Source organism: Microtus oregoni, unplaced genomic scaffold (assembly GCF_018167655.1).
Source record: "Microtus oregoni isolate MIOR12 unplaced genomic scaffold, Mior012 000008F_ref0000371, whole genome shotgun sequence".
Classification (NCBI taxonomy): Eukaryota; Metazoa; Chordata; class Mammalia; order Rodentia; family Cricetidae; genus Microtus; species Microtus oregoni.
This window is the reverse complement of record NW_024543067.1, coordinates 58,860,704-58,882,344: the sequence shown is the minus strand read 5'-3', so window position 1 is coordinate 58,882,344 and position 21,641 is coordinate 58,860,704. Positions and strand designations below refer to the sequence as shown.

At 47.0% G+C, this 21,641-nt stretch overlaps 1 protein-coding gene across 2 annotated transcripts in view; it reads left to right on the top strand.

The window, feature by feature from the left end:
- The window catches only part of Pou2f3 (POU class 2 homeobox 3), an 83,624-nt gene that overhangs the window by 42,366 nt on the left and 19,617 nt on the right, over positions 1 to 21,641 (top strand). The window contains exons 4-5 of one of the 2 annotated variants that reach the window (XM_041657552.1): positions 19,307 to 19,411; positions 20,821 to 20,923. In XM_041657552.1, the coding sequence (XP_041513486.1) occupies positions 19,307 to 19,411; positions 20,821 to 20,923 (208 nt within the window). Of the gene's footprint in view, positions 1 to 19,306; positions 19,431 to 20,818; positions 20,924 to 21,641 lie in introns of both variants that reach the window. The other variant, XM_041657551.1, reaches the window with a different exon arrangement.

Here is a 21,641-nt window from a genome sequence, read left to right as displayed (position 1 = left end):
CCCACAAAGCCAGTACGTGCAGTAGGATCAAAAACCCATTGCCATTGAGCACCGGACAGAAATCTCAAGGTCCAAATCAGGAGCAGAAGGAGAGAGAGCACAAGCAAGGAACTCAGGGCCGCAAGGGGTGCACCCACACACTGAGACAATGGGGATGTTCTATCGGGAACTCACCAAGGCCAGCTGGCCTGGGTCTGAAAAAGCCTGGGATAAAACCGGACTCGTGTTTGCTCTGTTTATGCTAAGACCAGGTCACCTCACACTGTGTGTTTCTTGCTTGATTATTTACAAAAGACTGCTTTAAACCAATAGGTTTGCCCTCTGGAAAGCCTGTGCAAAAACCAGGCGTGTAAACCTAACACTGGTGGCTGAGGCACGAAGATCACTGAGAGGCCAGCCTAAGCCATGGTGTTAACAGCCTTCCTTAAACAAAAATAAGAGGCCAGGTGCATTGGCAAACACCTTTGATACCAGTACTGAGGAGACAGAGCAGGCCCATCTCTGAGTTCAAGGCCAGAGTTACACAGTGAGAGACGGTGCCTTAAAAACGGTGGAGCTGTAGCTCAGTAAACAGGGCATGATGGTGCATGCTTGTGATCCCAGCATTGAGATCAGAAGTTCAAGCCTAGCCTCAGCTATAGAGAAAGTTGGAAACCAGCCTGTGATAGACGACCTGTCTCAAACAAATAAAAATCCTGGGGCGGTGGGGGAGGGGAATGTGTGTGAATGAGACTTTCAGACTTTGCTATAGATAAGGAAACTGAGGCATAGAATTCTAAAAGGACTTGCAGTAGAGGGACATAGTGGGACTTAATCCCCTTCATTTAGTGCTGTGGTCACAGGTCGTTCAACCACTTACCCTTGCCTTCATCTTCATCACCCCACTGCCCTCTAGGCTTCTGTGGCTTGTACCTGAATTGTGTGTGGACAGTTGACCTCTTTTATCCCATGGCACAGCCCTCCCCAAACCCTTCTGACTCCTATTCCCTGAGGATCCCAGTCAGAGCTTGTTTTGCTTGTCTTTATAGACCCCTCTCCTGCCCTGGCATCTTCTGTGTGCTCCCTAGATTTGGTTACACGGACTGCCACAGAAAGCTCCAGTCCAGCCCTGCAGAGGACAGTGTGGTAGCCGCAGGTCCTGGATGCACCCTGCTCAGCTCTATGCTCAGGAGCTGTGCAACCAGGGCACTGGTGAGCTCCAAGCCTCAGTTTCCCCTCTGTAAAATGGAAGGGAATAATAACATTAAACATAACGAAATGAACTCCAGGAGAAAGTGTCTGCACAAAATAAATGCTCTTCTTGGTGGGTATATTCTTAGTTTCAAATGCTGAAGCAAGATTGGTCTCCATTGCACTGCTTTTACACCAGCCTACCTCCAATGAGCCCCTTCTTCTCAGGATTGCCCTTGGGCAGGCTCTGGAGCCCAGCTGACAGTTCTGCTTAGGCCTCCCCATCTGCTGGCCCTCCCCCGAGTCTCCTTACCTATGTCCATGAGCACAACCCAGCCTGTTACTAAGTAATGAGGAGAGAGATATGGCTATCTTGAAACACACAGGCGTGCCTCACTGCACCTAGACGAGTGATTTTTGAGATATTTACATAAATCACTTTGGTAAGTGGTATCTTATTTTTTCATCACCTAGAGAACCTGCATTAAAGAAATACTAGCCAGGTGGTCTAAGACTATAGTCCTAGCAGTTGGGAGTTCAAGGACATTCTCAGCTATATAGCAACTTTAAGGCCAACCTGGGCTACATGAGACCCTGTCTTTTAAAAAAAATTGGGACTGGCAAAATGGCTCATTGAGTAAAAGCTGCCAAGACTGACAATGTGAACTTCAACGCTGGGACACACATGGTAGAAAGATAATCCTCTGACCTCTGTATTTGAACTGTGGTACATGAACACTCACACACATACACACATTCATACATACTCACTCCTGAACACACACACACATACATGCACATGTACAGACTAAATACATGTAATATATTTGTTTAAGTGCTAGGTTGAATCTTTTCAGAAAACAATGCTTTTTTGGGGGGGGGGAGGGGGCGCAGTTGAACCCAAGCATCAATAGGGCTTCTTGAATGTGAGTTACATAATAATCTCACTTTTCCTTACTGTGTATTTGTGTGTGTGTGTCCGGGCGTGTGCAATGTATGCACAAATACAATCATCCACAGGTGCATACGGAAGCCAAAGGAGTACATTCCGTGCCCTACTAGCCACCAGATTTTTTTGGGATGCACAGATTCTCAGTGAACCTGGAGCTAGGCTAGGTGATTGCAACTCTGTCTCCAATGCTCTCTCTCCCTGCCTCGGAGCTGGGATTACAGGTGTATGTGATCAGGCCTGGCTTTTACCATGTGCACAGGGTTTTAAAATCAGGTCCTTGTGCTTGAGTAGTAAGCACTCACCCGCTGACTCCTTTCCGGAGCCCCCGTCACTGTTTTTGAGACTATCTCAAGTAGCACAGGCTGACTTCAACTTTGCTTTGTAACTGGCTTTGAACTCCTGATCTTCTGAACTCTGGGATTTATGGCTATGTGCCATCATGCCCAACTCCTAATAAGTTTGGAGGTTTGGACCCTTAATCCTACCTTACTCAGTAGGAAAGGGCATTTTCCATCAAGCCTTACAACCTCAGTTCCTCATCATGGGAAGAGGGAACGGACTTCAAGTTGTTCTCTGGCCTCCAGACGTGCGCCACAGCATGCGAGTTACATATTAATCTCACTCTTTCCCTTCCTGTGTGTTTAAGTGTGTGTGTGTGCATGTGTATGTGATACATGCAGACACGCCACAGCATGCTTCCTACACGGGTAGGCAGTAGAAGGAACATGCCGATCTCTTACTCCCCTCCATCCTGGGTGCTATGAATGGCTGTCCTCCCCTTGGATAGGTCACCTATCTGCTGTCAAAGACTTTTCTCCTTTGGAGCCACGAAACTTGCTCCTTTTTTCCAAGCAAGGTGAGCTTATTGGGTTTATGCAAACAGACACTCTAGTCAGCTCTGGGAAATATTTCCCAACTTCACATCTTGCTGCTAGGCCCTGGAGCTGTTTGTGGAGGCACCCTAGCTCTTGGCCAAGTGGGTGTTGAGTGCTGGGGCCTGTCTCTAGGGACCCAGGGTGTGAACAGGACTCTGCCAACTCTGTGTGAGCTTGGTCATTCAGCTACTATCCCAAGTCAAAACAGCCCTCTATAAAGACCCCTTAGGAAGCCATTTGACTTCTTTGTCTCCTGCCGTCCTGGCCATTTTAATGGAAACAACATGATGGGGATGGGGTCATTCTTGACATCTGTACCATTATGGTGGTTTGGCTTTTTATCAACTATGGACATAGGTTGGGGTTGAAACTCTAGGGTACAGAGTCACCCAGATTCCTAGGCCTAAAGTGCCAATGAGGCTGATGCCCCTGTCCTCAGTAGAGATTCATAGATCTACCTGTCCCGGCATGAGGACTTTCTTTTTCCCACCTTCCATCCTGTGCCTTGTCCTGTTGGGTATTCCCAGTCTAAGATCCCATGCCTTAGTTTATGCTCTCTTCAGTGAAAGTAGAAAATAGAAAACAAAGTGAACTTTTGTGAAACTGGACATATTCCATTCTTTTTTTTTAAGAATGAACTATTTTATTTTTATTTATTTATTTATTATATTATGTGTGTAGCATTCCTTCCACGTGTGCCTGCAAGCCAGAAGGGGGTGCCAGGTCTCATTATAGATGGCTGTAAGCCACCATGTGGTTGCTGGGAATTGAACCCAGGACCTCTGGAAGAGCAGTCAGTGCTCTTAAACTCTGAGCCATCTCTCCAGCCCACATATTCCATTCTTATAAGTCAAGATTTTGCTTGCACTGGAGCTGAAATATTTATGTTATATAATGAAGTAGTGGTGAAAGCGGGTGGTACTACTTTAACATCTTCCTGTGTATGCATTGTGTGTCTCTCTGTGTGTGCACGCACACACATGTTTCTATGCACTCACATGAGTAGAGGTCAGAGATCAACTTTGGGTCTCATTTCTTTTGCATTGTCCACTTTAAGTTCTAGAGACGGAGTCTCTCTTTGGCTTGAAGTTCACTGAAGCTAGACTGGCTGGCCTTTGATCTCTGGGGATTTGCCTGCCTCTACCTCCCCAGTACTGGGATTATAAACAGGTGCCAAGCTTTTTTACACAGGTTCTGAGGCTTAAATCCAGGTCTCCGTGCTTGCCTGGTAAACACTTTACAGACAGAGCCATCTTTCCATCTACTTAACATTCTTATTTGGCAAAATAACCCTACCGAAATTCATCAAGAGAAAAAAAATATTGCCAGTCATGAACCTTAAAAACCCAGGCGTGGGAGACTCTGGTACGCAGAACCCACATCACATCTGTGCGAGACGGCCTGTGTCAATTAGAAGAGCACACAGAGCTCTTCTGGATGTGTTCAGCTCACTGCGTAAAAGGGAGCCAGCCTCAGTGCTGTGGGGTGAGGTGTCAGGCCCTCTTAGCTCCAGGCCCGAGCGGGTCCCGTTTACAGCGCAGTTCGTTGGTTTTTGCGAGGAGTCAACTCCCACCACCTTCCCAGGCAAACACCCTGACTTTGGTAACCCATTCCATATATCCTGTTTCCTGCTGCTTTCCCTATGCGGGGGTTCTCAACCTTCCTAACGCTGGGACCCTTTAATATGCTTCCTCATGTTGTGGTGGCCCCAACCATAAAATTATTTTCATAACTTTAATTTTGCCACTGTCATGAATTATCATGTAAATATCTGATATGTGACCACAAGGAGGTCGCAATCCACAGATTGAGAACCACTGTGCCTATAGCTCCTATGCTCTTTCCCATAGACTTTCCCCTGTTTAGTCCTGAGCCGAATCTGGGCAGTTATTCCTATGATCAGTGCACTGTGCATACGTCTAGAAGACTTTTCCCCTTAAAATAGTTGAAAGGAAAATGTGTCCTTTCTGTGGCATTTAAAAATACTTAATGTGTATAAATGTTATAAATGTTATGGTATGTGTTCTTTTGCAACTTGCTTTTAAATCTAAAAATATGACTAATAGATTGTTTCTTAGCAGTACACAGCTGAGTTTTGACTTTTGTTAACGACTATATTCTAATTGTTTTAATATAATTTTACATTTCTCTTCCCCCTCTATAAACTGCTGTCTCAATAGGTACAGTTAATTTCAACAATCTAAGTAGAGGGTTTCCGCATGCTTCTGTATGGTGACTAGTTAACTCTCCCATCCTGGGTAGGTTCAAGCTTTTAAAATTTTTTTCTTTCTTCCTCCTGTCATCCCCGTCTCCTGCCGCTGCCCCCCCCCAAAAGGGTTTTCCCATGTAACTTTGGCTGTTTTGGAACTTGCTCTGTAGACCAGACAGGCCTCGAAAGCACAGAGATCTTCCTGCCTCTGCCTCCTGGGTGCTGGGATTAAAGGCATGTGCCACCGCCTGTCTTAAAATTTCTTTATCTTGATGTCTTTGTGGAAAACACTATTGGGTTCTGCTCCGGGTAGAGTTTTGGTGCATCCATGCTTCATCATCATCATCCACAAAACTGAAGGTATTGCTTGGGTGGCACTGAATACCATCTTGGTGGCAGTGACCCAATGGTCTTTGGTTTTAGTGTTGAGATAGGATCTCACTGTGTATGGAGACCAGGGTGGCCCCAAATTTAGAGCAGTGCTTCTGCCTCTGTTTTCCAAATACTGCAATTACAAGCCACACCCAGTTTAGTGACCCAGTTTGGTTAACCAATCTTGACAACTCTATCTTGACCCCCCAGAGTCATGTAATTCGGCATCTGTTTGGTCCCTCACCTTGGCCCCCCTGCCATACACATGTAGTAACTGTGGTTTGGCGTGACTTTTTTAGCCATGTAATCTCATGAACCTGGATTCAAATCCCAGCCCTGCCACTTCGTAGGCGTTGGAGAAATCACTTAGCTTCTGAGGCCCCGTTTCCTGTATTTGAGAATTACTATGGTGGAACCCTTGCCTAATATTCATGAAGCCTTGGATTCAATTCCTAGGGCACTGTTAAAAAAAAAAGGACTTAGACAGGCCGCCCACACCTACTTGGTAAGTCACTAAGCAATGAAGCCTCATAAGTAAGCTGGGTTCTCTCGCGTAGTCATTGAGCAAAACCAATATCTTTATGTATATGGTTTTGGTAGCAACAACAAGGTTAGCTCTCCCTGAAATAGGTTTTATAGACACATAGCCCTAACCCTGGAGGGAAATGCCCAAATTATCTCCTTTCATAGGTAAGAACACTAAGGGGCAAGTTGGGTGTCTTTTGGGTGTGGCAGTTAACACCTGTAATCTTAGCACTCTGGAGGCAGAGACAGGATAATCATAGGTTCAAGACTAGGAAGTGAAGAAGTTGAATATTCACAATGTTTCAAAATCCAAGACCTTTCTGAGTGTCAGAAGGACACCTGTAAGTGGAAGATTCCGCACTTGACCTTGTATGGTTGGTTACTGACACAGTGCCGGTGAACTAAGAAGATCCTACCAGATTGTCTTCAGTCTGTGTGTATAAGGTGCATAGGAAACAAATAGGTATTTTGATAAGACTTGGGTCCCATTTCTAAGAACATTCCATTATTTTGTGCAAATATTAAAAATCTGAACAATTTCTAAATCTAGTCTGAAGCATTTCAGATAAAGGATTCTCACCTAACCTGGATGCCCCAAAGAGAGTTTCTTGACTCATGTTCTCAGCCTTTTGATAACGAGTTGGGTAGCTGCTCCCAACCTTGGAGAATTTCACTTAAAATGTCAGTGGTGGGCTGGGGTAATAGCTCCGTCAGGGAAGCATTTGCTTTACCAAAGCTTGAGGACTTGGATTTGATTCCCAGAATACGTGAAGAAAAAAAGGTTGAGTGTGTGTTGTGCACTTATAATCCTAGAGACGGGAGGTGGAGACAGGAGGATCCCTGGGGTTAACCCACCTGGCAAGCTCCAGGCCAGAGAGAGACCCAGGACTCAAGGGGTAGCAAAGGCAAGTGTGCACTGCCTTGTTGATTCAGAGGCAGCTGTGCTACTCCGTATAGAGAAGAGAGGTGACAATAGGAACCGCAAGCCAGGTCCTTCCTCAGATGCTCAAACTTAGACATGGTTTTATACCCAATGGGCGAGCATAGATGTGGTGTCATCTGGCTGTAATCTCAGAACTGGTGAGACGGAAGGAGGGAGATCTTGAGTTGCAGACTTAACCCTGGCTGCTTAGTGAGAGCCTATCTCGAAACTGTTCTAACTAGTCTGGTTTTAAATGAATGATCCAGTTTTCCCAACCCTTAGCAATTAATGTGAGCTGGAATAGGGGGCTTCTAGAAGCAAACATACAAACAGTAGCAGAGAAAAACATAGTCAAGAGGAAAGAGGCAAAAGTTCCGGAAAAACAGAGATCCACCCTGCAGAAATAAAGAAGTGTCTGGCTACATGGGGTGTGTATTGGCCAATGCAGGTCGAAGCCCTCGGAACCCCCGAGGGGATGATTGCTTTCCAAATGAGCTGGAATTATGGTTCTGAGTCATTGGCTAAATTAGCGTTCAGGTGCTCTTCAAGGGAATGTGGAAATGTATATAATTTCTCTTAGCAAGATCTCTATTCAAACAGAAACCAATAAATAGCTCCCCAGACTGAACAAGGTTTTGGAGCTTCAAGGGATAGATTTCAATAACTTTGAAAAGTCCACTTATTTAGAAAGATTTCCCATGAAACCTATGTGTCTGCAAGGCGGTTGATTTCTAAATCAGATGATGTAGATTCTGATCACAACCCTCCTGCTAGCCAGCCTCATCTTGTGGACAAATCCCTTCTCTTCACAAATGTTACGCGTGTGCGTGTGTGTGTGTGTGTGTGTGTGTGTGTGTGTGTTCTCTCCTCATGAGTGTTGTTCCCCTCAGTAGTGTGGGAATCCCAATCCCTGCCAGCCTTTGCAATCTCCTGGGACTATTCCGAAAGGCAGCGGACAAGATAAGATTTGAGAGTGTATTGTAAACGGGGGGCATGGTGGAAATTACGAGCAGGTCTACAGGTCATGTGCCGGTGACTGCTGGGACGGACTCTGGATGTAGTGCAAAGTGACAGGTTTCCAATTGTTTTAAACGTGTTTGTGAGTGTGTGTGTATATACAGTGAGTGCTAGGACTGAACCTAGAGCTCTTGTGCATGTTAGGAAGCTTTCTACCAGCTGAGCTACGCTCCGAGCCCCTGGAAATACATTTTATCTCATTAAAGGCTCTCTGCTTTCTGTCCTGTCTCTTCCGTGTGTGCCTGCTGCTTGGCCTTTTTCACACTCTGGTGGGTCCCAGCCTAGACTTGTGCAATGGGGCGCTGGGTACCAGCTGCCCGTTTGTTCTCCAACACCTGTGCTCTCCTCAGCACCACCTGCCTCCTCGCTTTCTTCCCTATAAGCATATGCTACTCCAGAGTCCACTCTGACCTCTTCACACACCCACCAGTCTGTCTTCTCCGTGGTCCCTACTGCTTCTAGCCCACATGGCATCAGAATGGGACTGAAAGGGGTTCCCATTGTCACCTCTGACTTTGGACAGGCATCTTCCACTCCTTTCAAAGCCCCTCTTGCCTTCTTGGTTTATTAACCCCTTTCATACTTCAGGGCTATGAAAAAGGAATTTCTGAAAGTCATCCCTGCCTCGTCCTCCCCCCATTCTCTCCTTCCTCCTGCCCCTCTCATTTCTTCTCCCTCTCATTCCTTCTCTTTCTCTCCCTCCATTCCTTTTTTCCCTCCATCCCTTCCTTTCTTCCTCTCTTCATATTTTACTGGAGCGAGAGGGATATGATAATATCTCACTATGTAACTGAGCCTGGCCTCAAGCTCTCCCTGCTCTGGCCTCTGTCTCAAGTGCTGGGATTAGAGGTGTGCACCACCACACCCAGCTTCCTTCCTTCCTTTCCTTTTGTCTAACTGTCTTTCTCCTCAATGTTGTCAACTGCAGCCCTTTCTGTGCTTGCCATCTGTAGTTTTGATTGTGGGCGTTGACTTTCTCAAAGATCCCTGCACCGCTGTGTTCCTGTTAGTGTCCACTAGGTGCCTCATAGATGCGCTGAACTAAACTGCGCTAGGAAGGGACCCTGATGGTGCATAAGGCTCTGAGCCGCACTTCCGGCTGGCTCATGGAAGACCACCCTACTCTGCACTGCTGCTGGCACAGACCTGGTGACATCTCACTTGATTTTGGTGGCACTGGTACATAAGAGACAAGTCTGTGTATTGTGGTATGAGCCTGTTAATCCAGCGATTGGGAAAATATAGCAGGATGATAGCCATGAATGCTGCCATGAGGCCTGCAGGCTGGTCTGAAAACAAAACAAACAAAAAAAAAAGCAGAAAAAAATGAAAGACAAGAACCTTAGTTTTACTACAAGGCTATTCTAAAAGATGAAAATTACCAGGGAAACCTACTTTGTCTAGTGCTCTGACTTTTAGGGACAAGCTTTGAAGTCACCACAAAATACCAAAGAAAATCCCATTCAGATTTATTTGTTAGTTTGTTTGCTTGTTTTGGTCTTTTGAGACAGGGTTTCTCTGTAGCTCTTGCTATCCTGGAACTTTCTCTATAGACCAGGCTGGCCCTTGAACTCAGTGCTTGCCTCTGCCTCCTGAGTGCTGTAATTAAAGTGTGTGCCATCATACCTAGCCCTATTCATTTTGAAATTTTACTTATTTTTGAAACAGACCTTTCTCAACCCAGTTTACCTTCAAACTCATGATCCTCCTGCCTTAATCCTTAGTCTCCTCTCTGATCGATTATGGACATACTGTATCATACTGTACCTCCTAACCTGGCTGAAACTTCATTTTCAAGAACCTAGCCACATAAACCTATGGAGGTTCTAGGCTACGCTTGAAACTCTGCAGGGGTGGAGAGGTGGAGGCAGGGATATTGGAGCTGCTTAAGGCCTGGTAACGAGGATGGAAAGGATGAGCGTGGAGGCCAAGGGTCCAAGTAGTCAGTATGATTGTGCCCTTCCGAGCTGGTGGCATGAGACGTGTTGTTTATGCTCTCTGAGCTTTCGTTACCAAAGTTATAAAAATATGAGATGGAGTCGGTCAGTGGTGGCGCATGCCTTTAATCCCAGCACTTGGGAGGCAGAAGCAGGCAGATCTCTGTGAGTTTAAGACCAGCCTGGTCTACAGAGCTAGTTTTAGCTAGGACTGTTACAGAGAGAAACCCTGTCTTGAAAAACCAAAACAACAACAACAGCAAGAAAGATGGTTTAGTGGGTAAAGATACTTGCTGTCAAAACTGATGACCTGAATTCAACCCCCAAATCCCACAGAGTGAAAGGAGAAAACCAACCTCTGTAAGCTGTTTTCTGACCCTAGATGTTCTCCATGATACTCCATGACACTGACTAGCACATTTGCATGCCTGCACACACACACACACACACTAAATAAATAAATAAATAAATAAATGCAATGAAAAATTTTAAGTCCTTTCCCTCATTAAATATTTGACAAGACACCTCTTACTGATTTCTTGTAAGAATATCTTTGTTTATTTTTGAACATGCTATTAATCTTTAAGGTACTCGAAAACTAGTTTCTGTCCTTCTTTCTTCGTCAGAGACAGCCTGTGGAGCGCTTTATATGCATGCATTGGTGCTGTCCACATGCATGTATCCAGAGAGGCAGGACACCTCCCCCCCATCAGTTTCATCTGAAGCCCACTCGCATCTCGTCCCACCACTGCTAGCAACATTCTCAGCAAGATGCATTGGTGGCCGGTCTGAACCTTCTTCTTTTTCACCTCTGCCCCACAGCACAGGAGGGAAAAACAAATACTAAGCCCCAGACATTGTACATAGAGTCAAGGATGCGGGATGCTGGTCCCCTTCACCTGCACCAAACCTCACCCTGAGTTGTAGCCAAGAGTTGAGTGTGTTCTATTTTTTTTTAAAATATTTTTTTGGGGTGGGGAGGGAATGAGAGAGGAATTCTCCGTGTAGCTTTGGAGCCTGTCCTGGAACTTACTCTGTACACCAGGCTGGCCTCAAATTCGCAGAGATCCTCCTGCCTCTGCCTCCTGGGTGCTGGGATTAAGGAAGTGCGCCACCACCGCCCCGCTAAGTGGGCTCATTTCTTGTCTGATGCTAACCCTCACTAGGGCAGCAGGGTTAGGGCTCCTTTCGGTTATTACTGGAGCCAAGGGGGGCAGCAGTGTGAGAGACAGAATGGGGAGCAGAGCCACAGAGCAATGCAGAGGGGGAGCTGAACAGAGTGTGGGGAAGTTAGGAGCCCCGACTCGGGTGCTGGCTTGGATGCAATGCCGCCCGCGCTTCTCTTAGCAGGTTACTTCCCCTGTCTGGGCTTCAGGAGTCATGCCCCCATGGTATTTGCATTTCCTCCCCGCTCTGATGGAGAAGGAAGAGAAGTCATACTTTCCAAACGCCTGCTGTGTAGCTGGCACACTGCACCTGATGCCTTAAAGAGCCTCAGTGACTCCATCACACACAGTGAGTCAGGATTACGGAGAAGAGCTTCAGAGTCAGACAGGCTTGGGCTGAAATTGCAACTCCATTATCTGCCAGCAGTGTGACTTTAAACAAGTTTCTTAAGAATGCCAAGCCCTCAGTCTTCTCATTTGTAAAAGGGGCCCAGTAATAACAAAAACTCTCGTGCAAGCCTATTCCTGCTCTCTTTTATATGTGATAAACTGCTTAAGTAGTTTACATCCAGCCTATTTCCCTTCTTTTATGGAGGAATAATCTTGGTCTGAAAAGAGAGTGAAGCTGTGTGTGATGATCGTGCCTATAATCCCAGCACTTCAGACTTGCTACTGGAGGACTGAGCTGGAGATCATCTGGGCTACATAATGAGACTCTGTATCAAAAGGAAGGGAGGGAGGAAAGAAAAGAAAAATAAAGAAGAAAAACAAAAGCAAAAAACTGATTGTGGTGGCTGGTGTGTAATTCCAGAACCTGGGAGGCTGAGGCAGGAGAATTACTTTGAATTCCAGGTTAGCCTGGTCTACATAGAGAGATTCTGTCTTAAAAAAGAAAAGGAAGAAAGAGAGAAATAGCTTAGTAGTAGATGATGGAGGGCGAGTAGTAGATGTACCCGGGTCAGGCACCCTGCGAATGGTGGATGTACTTCAGTCAGGTACCCCAGAATGGTGGATGTACCCAGGTCAGGCACCCCAGGAAAGGTCAGGCACCCAGGAAAGGTAGATGTACCTGAGTCAGGTACCCCAAGAATGGTAGATGTACCTGAGTCAGGTACCCCAAGAATGGTAGATGTACTTGAGTCAGGCACCCCAGGAATGGTGGATGTATCCCGAGTCAGGTACCCCGGGAATGGTGGATGGACCCGGGTCAGGTACTCCAGGAATAGTAAATGTGCCTGAGTCAGGCACCCAGGAATAGTGGATATACCCGAGTCAGGTACCCCAGGAAAGGTGGATGTACCCGAATCAGGTACCCCAGGAAAGGTGAATGTACCTGAGTCAGGTACCCTAGGAATGGTGGATATACCTGAAGCAGGTACCCTGGTTGGTTCACAGTCTTGCCCTTGATTCCTGGATGCATTTTATTTTTAAGTAACTTCAGCTCTGATAGGAATAGCAAATTCCTCCCATGGTGAGCATCAGCCCGGGCAGTGTGAGGACATACTGCATCTGTACACTGACCTTCCCAGGCAATGCCACTGAGCTAGGAAATAGTTCTCAGTGTTGTGCTTACTTTTTCCCACCAGCTTGCCTCCTGCCTCATCTAGGAGCAAACAGCCCTCCAGACTCCAGAGCCATCCAAGAGCTCCCTGTGGTACCTCTACTTGACTGAAGACTTGGAGTGACCACTGTGTCCTCTGGTCTATCAGGTCAGCCAGCAAGAGAACCAGGAATCAAAGAGCATCAGGGTACTAGAGAGAGCATCCATAGGTACTCTGTGGTGGTGTCCTAGGAGGCTGCACAGCACTCTGCTCAAAATTGCCCATCTCCTAGACCCCAGGAAACACCGGCAAGTATGTGTCTTTCCTGAGGGCCCAGCCCCATTCCACTCAGCGCCAGCACTGCATGTCCTGTGTCCTGCCACCAGAGACCCAGAACCATGAAGAGAAGCCTCTTGCCCTTCTTGAGCAGACACAAGCAGAATACACCAGATCTTCCCATCAGAAAGCTGCCTTTGGGGGCAGTACCTATCAAATGGCTCTGGAAGAGCTTGTGTTCCTTAAAGACCCTAGGGCTGAGAACGAAGCTCTCGCTTAGTAGCTAGGGTGCCTGCTTAGCGTGCAGGAAACCCCAGGTGCCATCCCTGACCCCACACAAACTTGGCGCGATGGCCCACACTTTGCAATCCCAGCACTTAGGAGGTACAAGTCAAGGCCATTCTCTGTTATGTGTCCAATTCAGAGGCCAGCATTCGAAGGAGACCCTGTCTTCAAACAACAACAAATAAAAATAAAGGACCAGTGTCCGCTTGTCCATGGCTTTGTTGTGGGAAAGTTTGATTTTTCTCAGGGAGATGACCCCAGTTAGCACAAGAAAAGAAGCGGCACAGTCAAGTCAGTCTGCCTTAGGGGAGACCAGAGACCAAGGACTGGATGAGGTTATTTCTGCAGGCACCTCCTGGAAGCCTCGAAGCGGGACAGGGACCTTGGGCTCTGAGAGAGAAGCCAGGAACCCTAGAGAGAAAAGATCTTCCAAGTAGAATCAGCCGTGTTGGGGGTGTGGCTCACGCTAGAACACTTGCTTAGTATGTGAGGTTCAGTCTCAGCACAATTTAAAAAAAAAATAGATAAATTAAAAAAAAAGGAGGGGAGGCTACCAAAACCCAACCTCAGCCAACACCCACCAAATGGGGTGCCTTCAGCCCTGTTCACCCGAGATGCATTCGTTACCTGCCTGCCCGATTCTCCTACTTGGAATATATTTTTAGAATGTTTTCGTGGGGTGCACCTTTGCCAGCTCTTTATAGATAAGCTACACAGAAACTTTGCCTTGCTGCTCAGGAGAAGCATAGAAGGAGGAGAGAGAGAGAGAAAGCACCACCTTGCCTGTAATTGAAGGCAGGTTAGGAGCTGTTCTGCTTTGAAACGCGCCTTCTTGTGAAATATTTTATGAAACACTTTCCACAAACGAGTTATGCAACCAGAACAACAGCTTTGATCGTTTTCATCACCAGTGATATATTCATTAGTGTTGGACTGTTTTTCCCCTGAGTGGGTTATGTGATTGTGTCCTGTGGAGGGAGCTAAGGAAAAGGACCCCAGCTCCACCATGCACTTGTCCGCAGGGGGAGAGCACAAGTATGTTGTAGGCCTGGGCACCACCTTGCCCATTCCTGGTGATTTATTTCTCAGATGTTTCTATATAGTGTCTTCTGGTAGAAGAAATAGTGGAGAGGGTCAGGAGACCATGGCCTTGAAGTTTGGGGGTAGCTGGCTGTGTATCTGTATCTGCGTCTTAAGCTCACTAGACTTCTGTGGGATGAGAAGGTTCCACATCCTCCAGGCTAAGGAAGACACCAGTGAAGCCAGCGAGGGCTTCTACCTCTTCAGGAGGAGCATCTTCCTTCTAGAAGGAGGCTACTGCTTTCTAAAGTAGTGAAGTCAGGGAGTTCACTTGGATTAGAAAAGATAATCACTCACGATAGCTTTTTACCTCCCTGGTCACTGCCCAAGACTCATTGCAATACTTCTTCAGAGAGTCGTGGGTGGAGGAGATCCTACACTCTCAAACCTCGTCTGCTAGAGTGGCTAGGATGTTCTGGGCCTGGGCCAGCGTGAGTGCACACTGTGGCGGACCCTGTCCCCAGGATTAGCCTGCCCAGGTAGAACCCAGAGAAGTCTTTCCACTCAGGTAACAGGAACTGCCAGTGAGACCCTGGAGACCAGCTTTGTGGTTCCAGTCAGGCCGTGGGTTTAGTTGGATTTTCACAAGGATGGGGGAAATTGGGTTTTCATCCAATTTGCCTGCGGTTCTCACCTTAGAAGTCAATGGGATCCGACAGAAGTCTCTATCTCATCTTACAGACCCACAGCCAACACCCAGTTGGCCTGGAAAGGTTCCAGCCTTTTCCACTCTACAGCTGTGAAAAGGGATTTTTTGTGGGGATTAGTGACGGCTTTATTTCTTAATTTCTTAGGTTCTTTAGCCCCTGAGAGTATCAAAAAAGAAACACACACAACAAAACAAAACAAAACAAAACAAAAACAAACCCACAAAAAAAAAAAAAAACCATGCTGGAGGCAGTAGTTGTCTGTACACCAGCTTCCCATACCAGGGAAGAAAGGTTTCTCAAGAAAGGGTTTCTTTGTGTAACCCTGGCTCTCCTGGAACTGGCTCTGTGTAGATCAGGCTGGCCTTGAACTCAGGGACGTGCCTGTCTCTGCCTCCCTGCTGGGACTGGAGGTGTGCCACTATGCCTGGTTTCCTGTGTCTTTTTATTTGCTTATGGCTGTCTGCTTTGGGAACTACACTCGGCACTTCTACCCCAGGGGGTGGGGAATTGTAGGAAAATGAATGACTAAAAAGATCGGTGAATCAAAACAAGACCAATTAATCTCAGAAGAGTAACATAGAAAGTTACCAAGAAGCCCACAGCTTGAGAGGGTTCGACAGCCAGGTATTTTGTTTGTTGAACTGGGAGGTGCGCGTGCCCCCCCCCCCCCCAAACAGGAGAGTGTGGGGGCATCGATCTAGGAGGCAGATGAAAGGATGCCTTTTCTTTTGTGGTGGTGCTGGTTTCTGAACTTCAGCATTGCAGGAAGACCTGGCAGCGATCCTAACAGATAGCACCCAGGTTGGAGGCAAAGCGCATGCTTCTGCGCTCCGTCATAGCTTATCTCTCCCTTCCGAGCATAATGAGCCTGGAAAGGAACCCGCCACTTGCCTGTGCGCTGGAACTATGCCAGGCTGCCCGGGGTGGTTCTACCGGTGTGATTTCTCCTCCAGGTTTCCGTGCTCTCCCTCTGTCCCCCTTCCTCCATCCTGCCTCCTCAGCCTCTCTGGCACGGGGGTGCCTGATGGCAGACCGAAATTTGCTTTGGTGGTGGTGGTTTTGGTTATCTAGTCTTTAAAAACCTGCTAACAAATATTTCAATGTGGAGACTCTAAGGACGGTGATGGAAGCTGGTGTCAGCACCTCTGAGATGGAGGTACCAAGTGTGATGGGAGAGCTAAGTGGCCGCTGGGAGGGGAACTCTGTAGGCCAACCCACATGCCATGCCTTTTGAGTTCTCAGAACCCCTCTGTCTGCGTAGTGCTACAAACCCATTTCTTTTCCTTCCTCCCTATTGCTTCAAGGTTCCAGAATAATCTGTCTCTGTGTGGGCAGTGATTTGCAAAGCCTGCTTGGAAAAGCCAGCTCTTTCTCCAAGCTGTCTGCCCAGGGCTTCTCTGGGGTCTCTTGGTCCACCATGTGTGCACGTGACTAGAGTTGACTATTCCCTTTTAGAGCCAAGAGGGAGAAAACCACATAGGAACATGTAGCAGGTGGCCAATAAACCAAGTCTCCTATTGCTCAAGATCACATAGGAAGTTAGAGTCGGGGTTATGATGAGAAACAGGGTCCACCTTGCCTGGTGTTCAGGGTTTTCCTCATGAATAGGTTTTGTCTTATTTTAAATAGTAGATTTATTTATTTTTAAAGATTTGCTTACTGATATACATATGTGTATGTGTGTACATATGTGTGTAGGTACCCTTGTAGGCCAGAAGGCGGCATTGGGTCCCCTGTAGCTGGAGGTACAGGTGAGCCTCCTGATGTGGGTGCTTGTCGTCTGGAAGAGCAACAAGTGCTCTTAACCACAGAGTTATATCTCTGGTCCCATTATTGTCTTTTAATCAAACAATATTCTTTAGATTCCCACTATTTGCCCCTTCCTCTGTCAGCCAATGAGAATCCTTTCCTTAGTGATCAAAATCCATTTTCCATAGGGATTCAGCACAGGCTCAGATGTTAATCTCAGTTTATACATTTATTTATTTGTTTGTTTATTTATTTATTTATTTTTGTTTTCTGAGGCAGGATCTCCTATGTGGCCTAGACAAACCTCATCCTGGAGATGCTCCTGCCTCATCCTCTAGCAGCCAGCATGCCCCATCTGTCTAACTCAGATTCAGCTTTTGCTTGGGTTAGTCACATTCCCAGTGTAGGCCGAGACAACATTCTAAGCCAGCATCTTTTATGCACCAGAGTTTTATCGGTCAAGAAAATCAGCTGGTCTATTTCAGAAGGTCCCACCAAAGTTTCTTGAGGGGCGGTGTAGATTCTGCATTCCTCGATATATTGTATACACTCAAAGTCACTTGGCTCCCCTCCCAGTGGACTTCCTGAAATTTTGCGAGAGAGTAATTGTTTAGGAGTGGGGGGGGGGCATAAGCAGTACTTCCTGTCTTTCTCAGAGATTCCTGGGAAACCCAGGAGTGGGTGGTTCTTGTGTCATGGAAGGGGGGTAGAGACTGGAAAGAACTGGAAACCACCAAAGGTTCCTCAGGCTACGGTATGGAGGGCACGTCTCTGCTCGTAGGGAGACTGCCACCCTGTCACCAAAACCATGCAGACCCAGCGGGCCTCAGCAGATGCGGTTGGCATGGGGAAGGTGGAAGGAGGAATGAGGAGACGGAGTCCCCTGACCTGCAGCTTTCAGGCTTCTGGGCCTCCCAGATGGGAATTGATACAGAAATAAAGAGCAAACTTTGGAGACCAATTCAAGGATGTCATGTGTTTTGCTCTTTTGAGGTGGGGAGTTTTAAGGATACCATTTAGAATCTTAGTCATCTCAAAGGAAATTCTGATAGTGGTGGAAAAGCAAAGGATTTATAAACATTTGCTCTAGTAAGCTTTTGTGTGTTCCTGTGTTTGTTTTGGTTGGTTGATTTTGTGTACACCCAGGCTGAGTTCAAATATGATCCCTCTGCCTCACCCTCCCAATTGCTGAGATTGCAGTGCACGCACTACACCTGGGCACTGAAGATTATTTTTTGGTTTCGGGTTTTGTTTTTGTAGTTTTTGTTTGTTTGTGACAGGGTCATATTGTCCTCCAAGCTAATCCTTCAGTCATGACAGCCATTTTTGTCATCAGAACAGCTGGGACTGTTTATAAGAGACCCCCCAGATCAGGCTGTTGACTGTTGATGTTCCCACATAGTAGGGGTGAGAAGGGTCTTTAGACCTTCCCCCAAGATCCCTGTCATTCCCTCTGTACCTTCTGGCCAATTGTCGTAATTCTGACCCCATTATGTGTGTACAGACCACGGACAATTAACTGGAGGGGGTACTCTATGGAGGGGTGAGGAAGTCATCATCAGTGCTGGGTAAAGATTTTCCAGTATGGCTGTTTTGGGGTCCCTTATTCTCCTGTATGTACCCCTCCTCATGCTCTCTAAGTAAACCTGTTAAACTCACTGCTTTCCCAGAATGCACTTTGGTGGAATCATATTTGGTTTGTTGTTGAGGCCTTATAAGGAGAAGACAGACTGTATATATATCTCCCCAAGGCAAGAATTCTTCTTTATTTTAAAATAATTTGTTTATTTTTATTTTATGTGCATTGGTGTCTTGCCTGTATGTATGTCTGTGTGAGGGTCTCAGGTCTTAGAGTTATAGACAGTTGTGAACTGCTATGTGGGTGCTGAGAATTGAACCCAAGTCCTTTGGAAGAGCAGTCAGTTCTCTTAACCACTGAGCCATCTCTCCAGCCTTGGCAAGAATTCTTATATAAGCCCCAAAACTCACTATGTAGCCCAGACTGGCCTTAAACTCATGGCAGTCCTCCTGCCTCGGCCTCCTAAGCATTGGCATCACAAGAATGCACCACCATTCCTGGTTAGCTTTCTCATTACAAACTTTTAAGTTACATTTATTGTGTGTGTGTGTGTGTGTGTGTGTGTGTGTGTGTGTGTGTGTGCACGTGTGTGTGCATATGTGTATACATGTGCCACGGCACACATACGGAGGTCAGATCATCAGCCTTGGGAGCAAGTGCTTTACCCACTAAAAGTCATCATACCAAAAGGGTGAGCAGGTCTAAGCTTTCTTCTCTTTTTAGAAGTCACTATGCTACCCTGGTTTTTCTCATTCCAAGGAGGAAAAGTACTGTGTGCTGACACAGCAGCAAGGTGGTGCTGCTGGTAGACTGGTCCGCTTTGCAGACTGGTCCTGTAGAATCAATCCTCTTGGGACCCATCCATGCCTTCAGCCCAGGGGATACTGAGCTACCCGCTTTCTTTCCAGACTTGTCACTCATCTCCTGCTTTAGCCTCACAGTGCTGTTTCTGTCTGCTGGGGGTGTCCAGGACTCACCTTCTCCTTCTGCCTCTATTGCAGATTAAGACAGAGGATCTGGGTGACTCTCTACAGCAGACCCTTTCCCACAGGCCATGCCACCTGAGCCAAGGGCCCACCATGATGCCTGGAAACCAAATGTCTGGGGTAGGTGCCAGCCCGTGCCATGGACCCTGCTATACTTTCTAGGTTGATGAGTCTGTTCCAGCCCCTCTGCAAAATGTTGGCTCTCTATACTTAATACCCTGTGAATTCATTCAAGGAGCCCCCATTACAAGCAAAGGAGGCCTTTGCAGAAGTGAGACCTGGTGAGGGACACAAAGGGACATGTCACTGCTTTTGCAGTACCAAAAGCTAGTCTTGACAAAAAGGATCCAATAGCTATGTTGCAACACTGAGGGCCTCCGGTGATTAATGCTGAGTAGTGACAGACCCTCTCTGTCACCAGTGGGCACACTCGGTCTCCATCAAGATTATATGATAAAGCTAAACTAGCGAGGAGGGCTCGTGTCTGGAGAGCAGTGAGCCTCAGCCCAGTAGCATAGAAGTTTCCAGGGCATCTTGTGGTTCATCCAGGGAAGAAAGATCTACTTTCTGAGCCATTCCTGCGACTGGCATGTGTCACCTCCTTCATTCTTCGAGGTGTGTCAAGTGTGTATGCCACAGGTCTCAGGTCTGTGGGGTCTGGAACCCCCAGATGCTGGGTTCGCCATGTGTATGTCTTGAGGCGGTGAGGGAAGCTTAGAGCGATGAACATTCTGTTTAATATTAAAAACTAAGCCTGGGGCAGAGCTTGATGGTGCACAGCTTTAATCCCAGTACTCAGAAGACAGAGGCAGGTGGATCTCTGTGAGTTCAAGGCCAGCCTGGACTATGGAGAACACTCCAGGCCAACTAGCATTATATAATAAGAGACCCTGTCTCAAAACAAAACAACTAAGTCAGGCATGGAAGTGTATGCCTGTAACCCCAGTGCTTGCCAAGTTGAGGCAGAAGGAATAGCTGCAAATTCAAGGACCCCCTGGCCTATGCAGTGAGTTTGCAGCCTTTCTTGCTAGAGAGCGAGACCTTGTCTCAAATAAAACAACAACAAAATAACTCATAGCTTTGCCCCATCTTCTAGTACTTTCTAGAAAGACTCGGGTACAAGAAATAATTAAAGAGTGACTTTTAGCATAATCGAGTGACATGACGGTTTAAGAAAATGTACAGTTGGGATTGCTACCACTTCTAGATAAGCCTGTGTAACATGGGTAATGCCTACTGTAGGTCCTCAGGGCACCTGCAACTGGGAGTCAGGACAAACGAAAACATTAGGACAGAGTTAAGTAACTGTATATACTTCAGGGACTGCTTGGTGGGTTGCAGGAGCAACACCAGCAATAGTAGCAATGTCTAGCTACTGTGTGCCATGTGTTAAGGACGCATGGCAACATGAAGCAAGGACGCTGCCCACAACCTCCCAGAATTTGCAATCCTAGGCACTACAGGAGTTGTAGGTCAACAGGCTTCAGGTTCCCCGACTGTATAACATCTGTGCATCTCCCCACCTACAGGATATGGCTTCTCTCCATCCACTCCAGCAGCTTGTGCTAGTCCCTGGCCACTTACAGTCTGTATCCCAGTTCCTGCTTTCCCAGACCCCACCTGGACAGCAAGGTAAGCACCCTGGGCTTTGTACAGTCATTGCCTGAGTCTAGAAAGGACTGTTGCTGCTTACTGGGCATGAGGGGTAGGTAGAGAAATTGCTCACCCCTCCGGTATGAAAACTAACTTGGGGCTGGGAATAGCTCTCATCTGAGAGAAAGTTTACCTAGCATCCAGGACGCCCTGGGTTTGAGCCCCAGCATTACATAAAACCAAACCTAGTGGCACCTTTAATCCCAGCACACATGTAAGTGGAGGCAGGAGGCTGATCCTTGGCTATACAGCAAGTTTGAAGACAGCCTGGGCTATATGAAATCCTTTCTGAAAAAGACCAGCTTTCCTGCCTGGGACCTAGGAAGGGGTTCCTACGGGTCGGTACGGGGGCTCCAGATTCTTTATCTTCCTTGTTTCACCTCTCTGCTCTGGCTCTTGCTGAGACTTCATTTTCATAGGAACCGACTCTAAAGGTGCAGGATGGTGGGCGTGGGGGTGGGGTGGAGGTGACACAAGGAAGAAGCAGCTAGCTCCCAGGGATTCCTTTGGAAGTCTGGCTTGCTTTGAGCCTTTCCCCTCCCATTGGCCTGGCTATGATTCTGTCTGGATGGAACAGCAGTGCCTCCCACAGGCTACAGAAAATAGGTCTGGTTGTCTTTGGCAGGGAAATCACTCCCGAGCTCTGAGCAAACACATCAGAGCTTTAATAACACTAAGTATCATTGCTTAACATGCC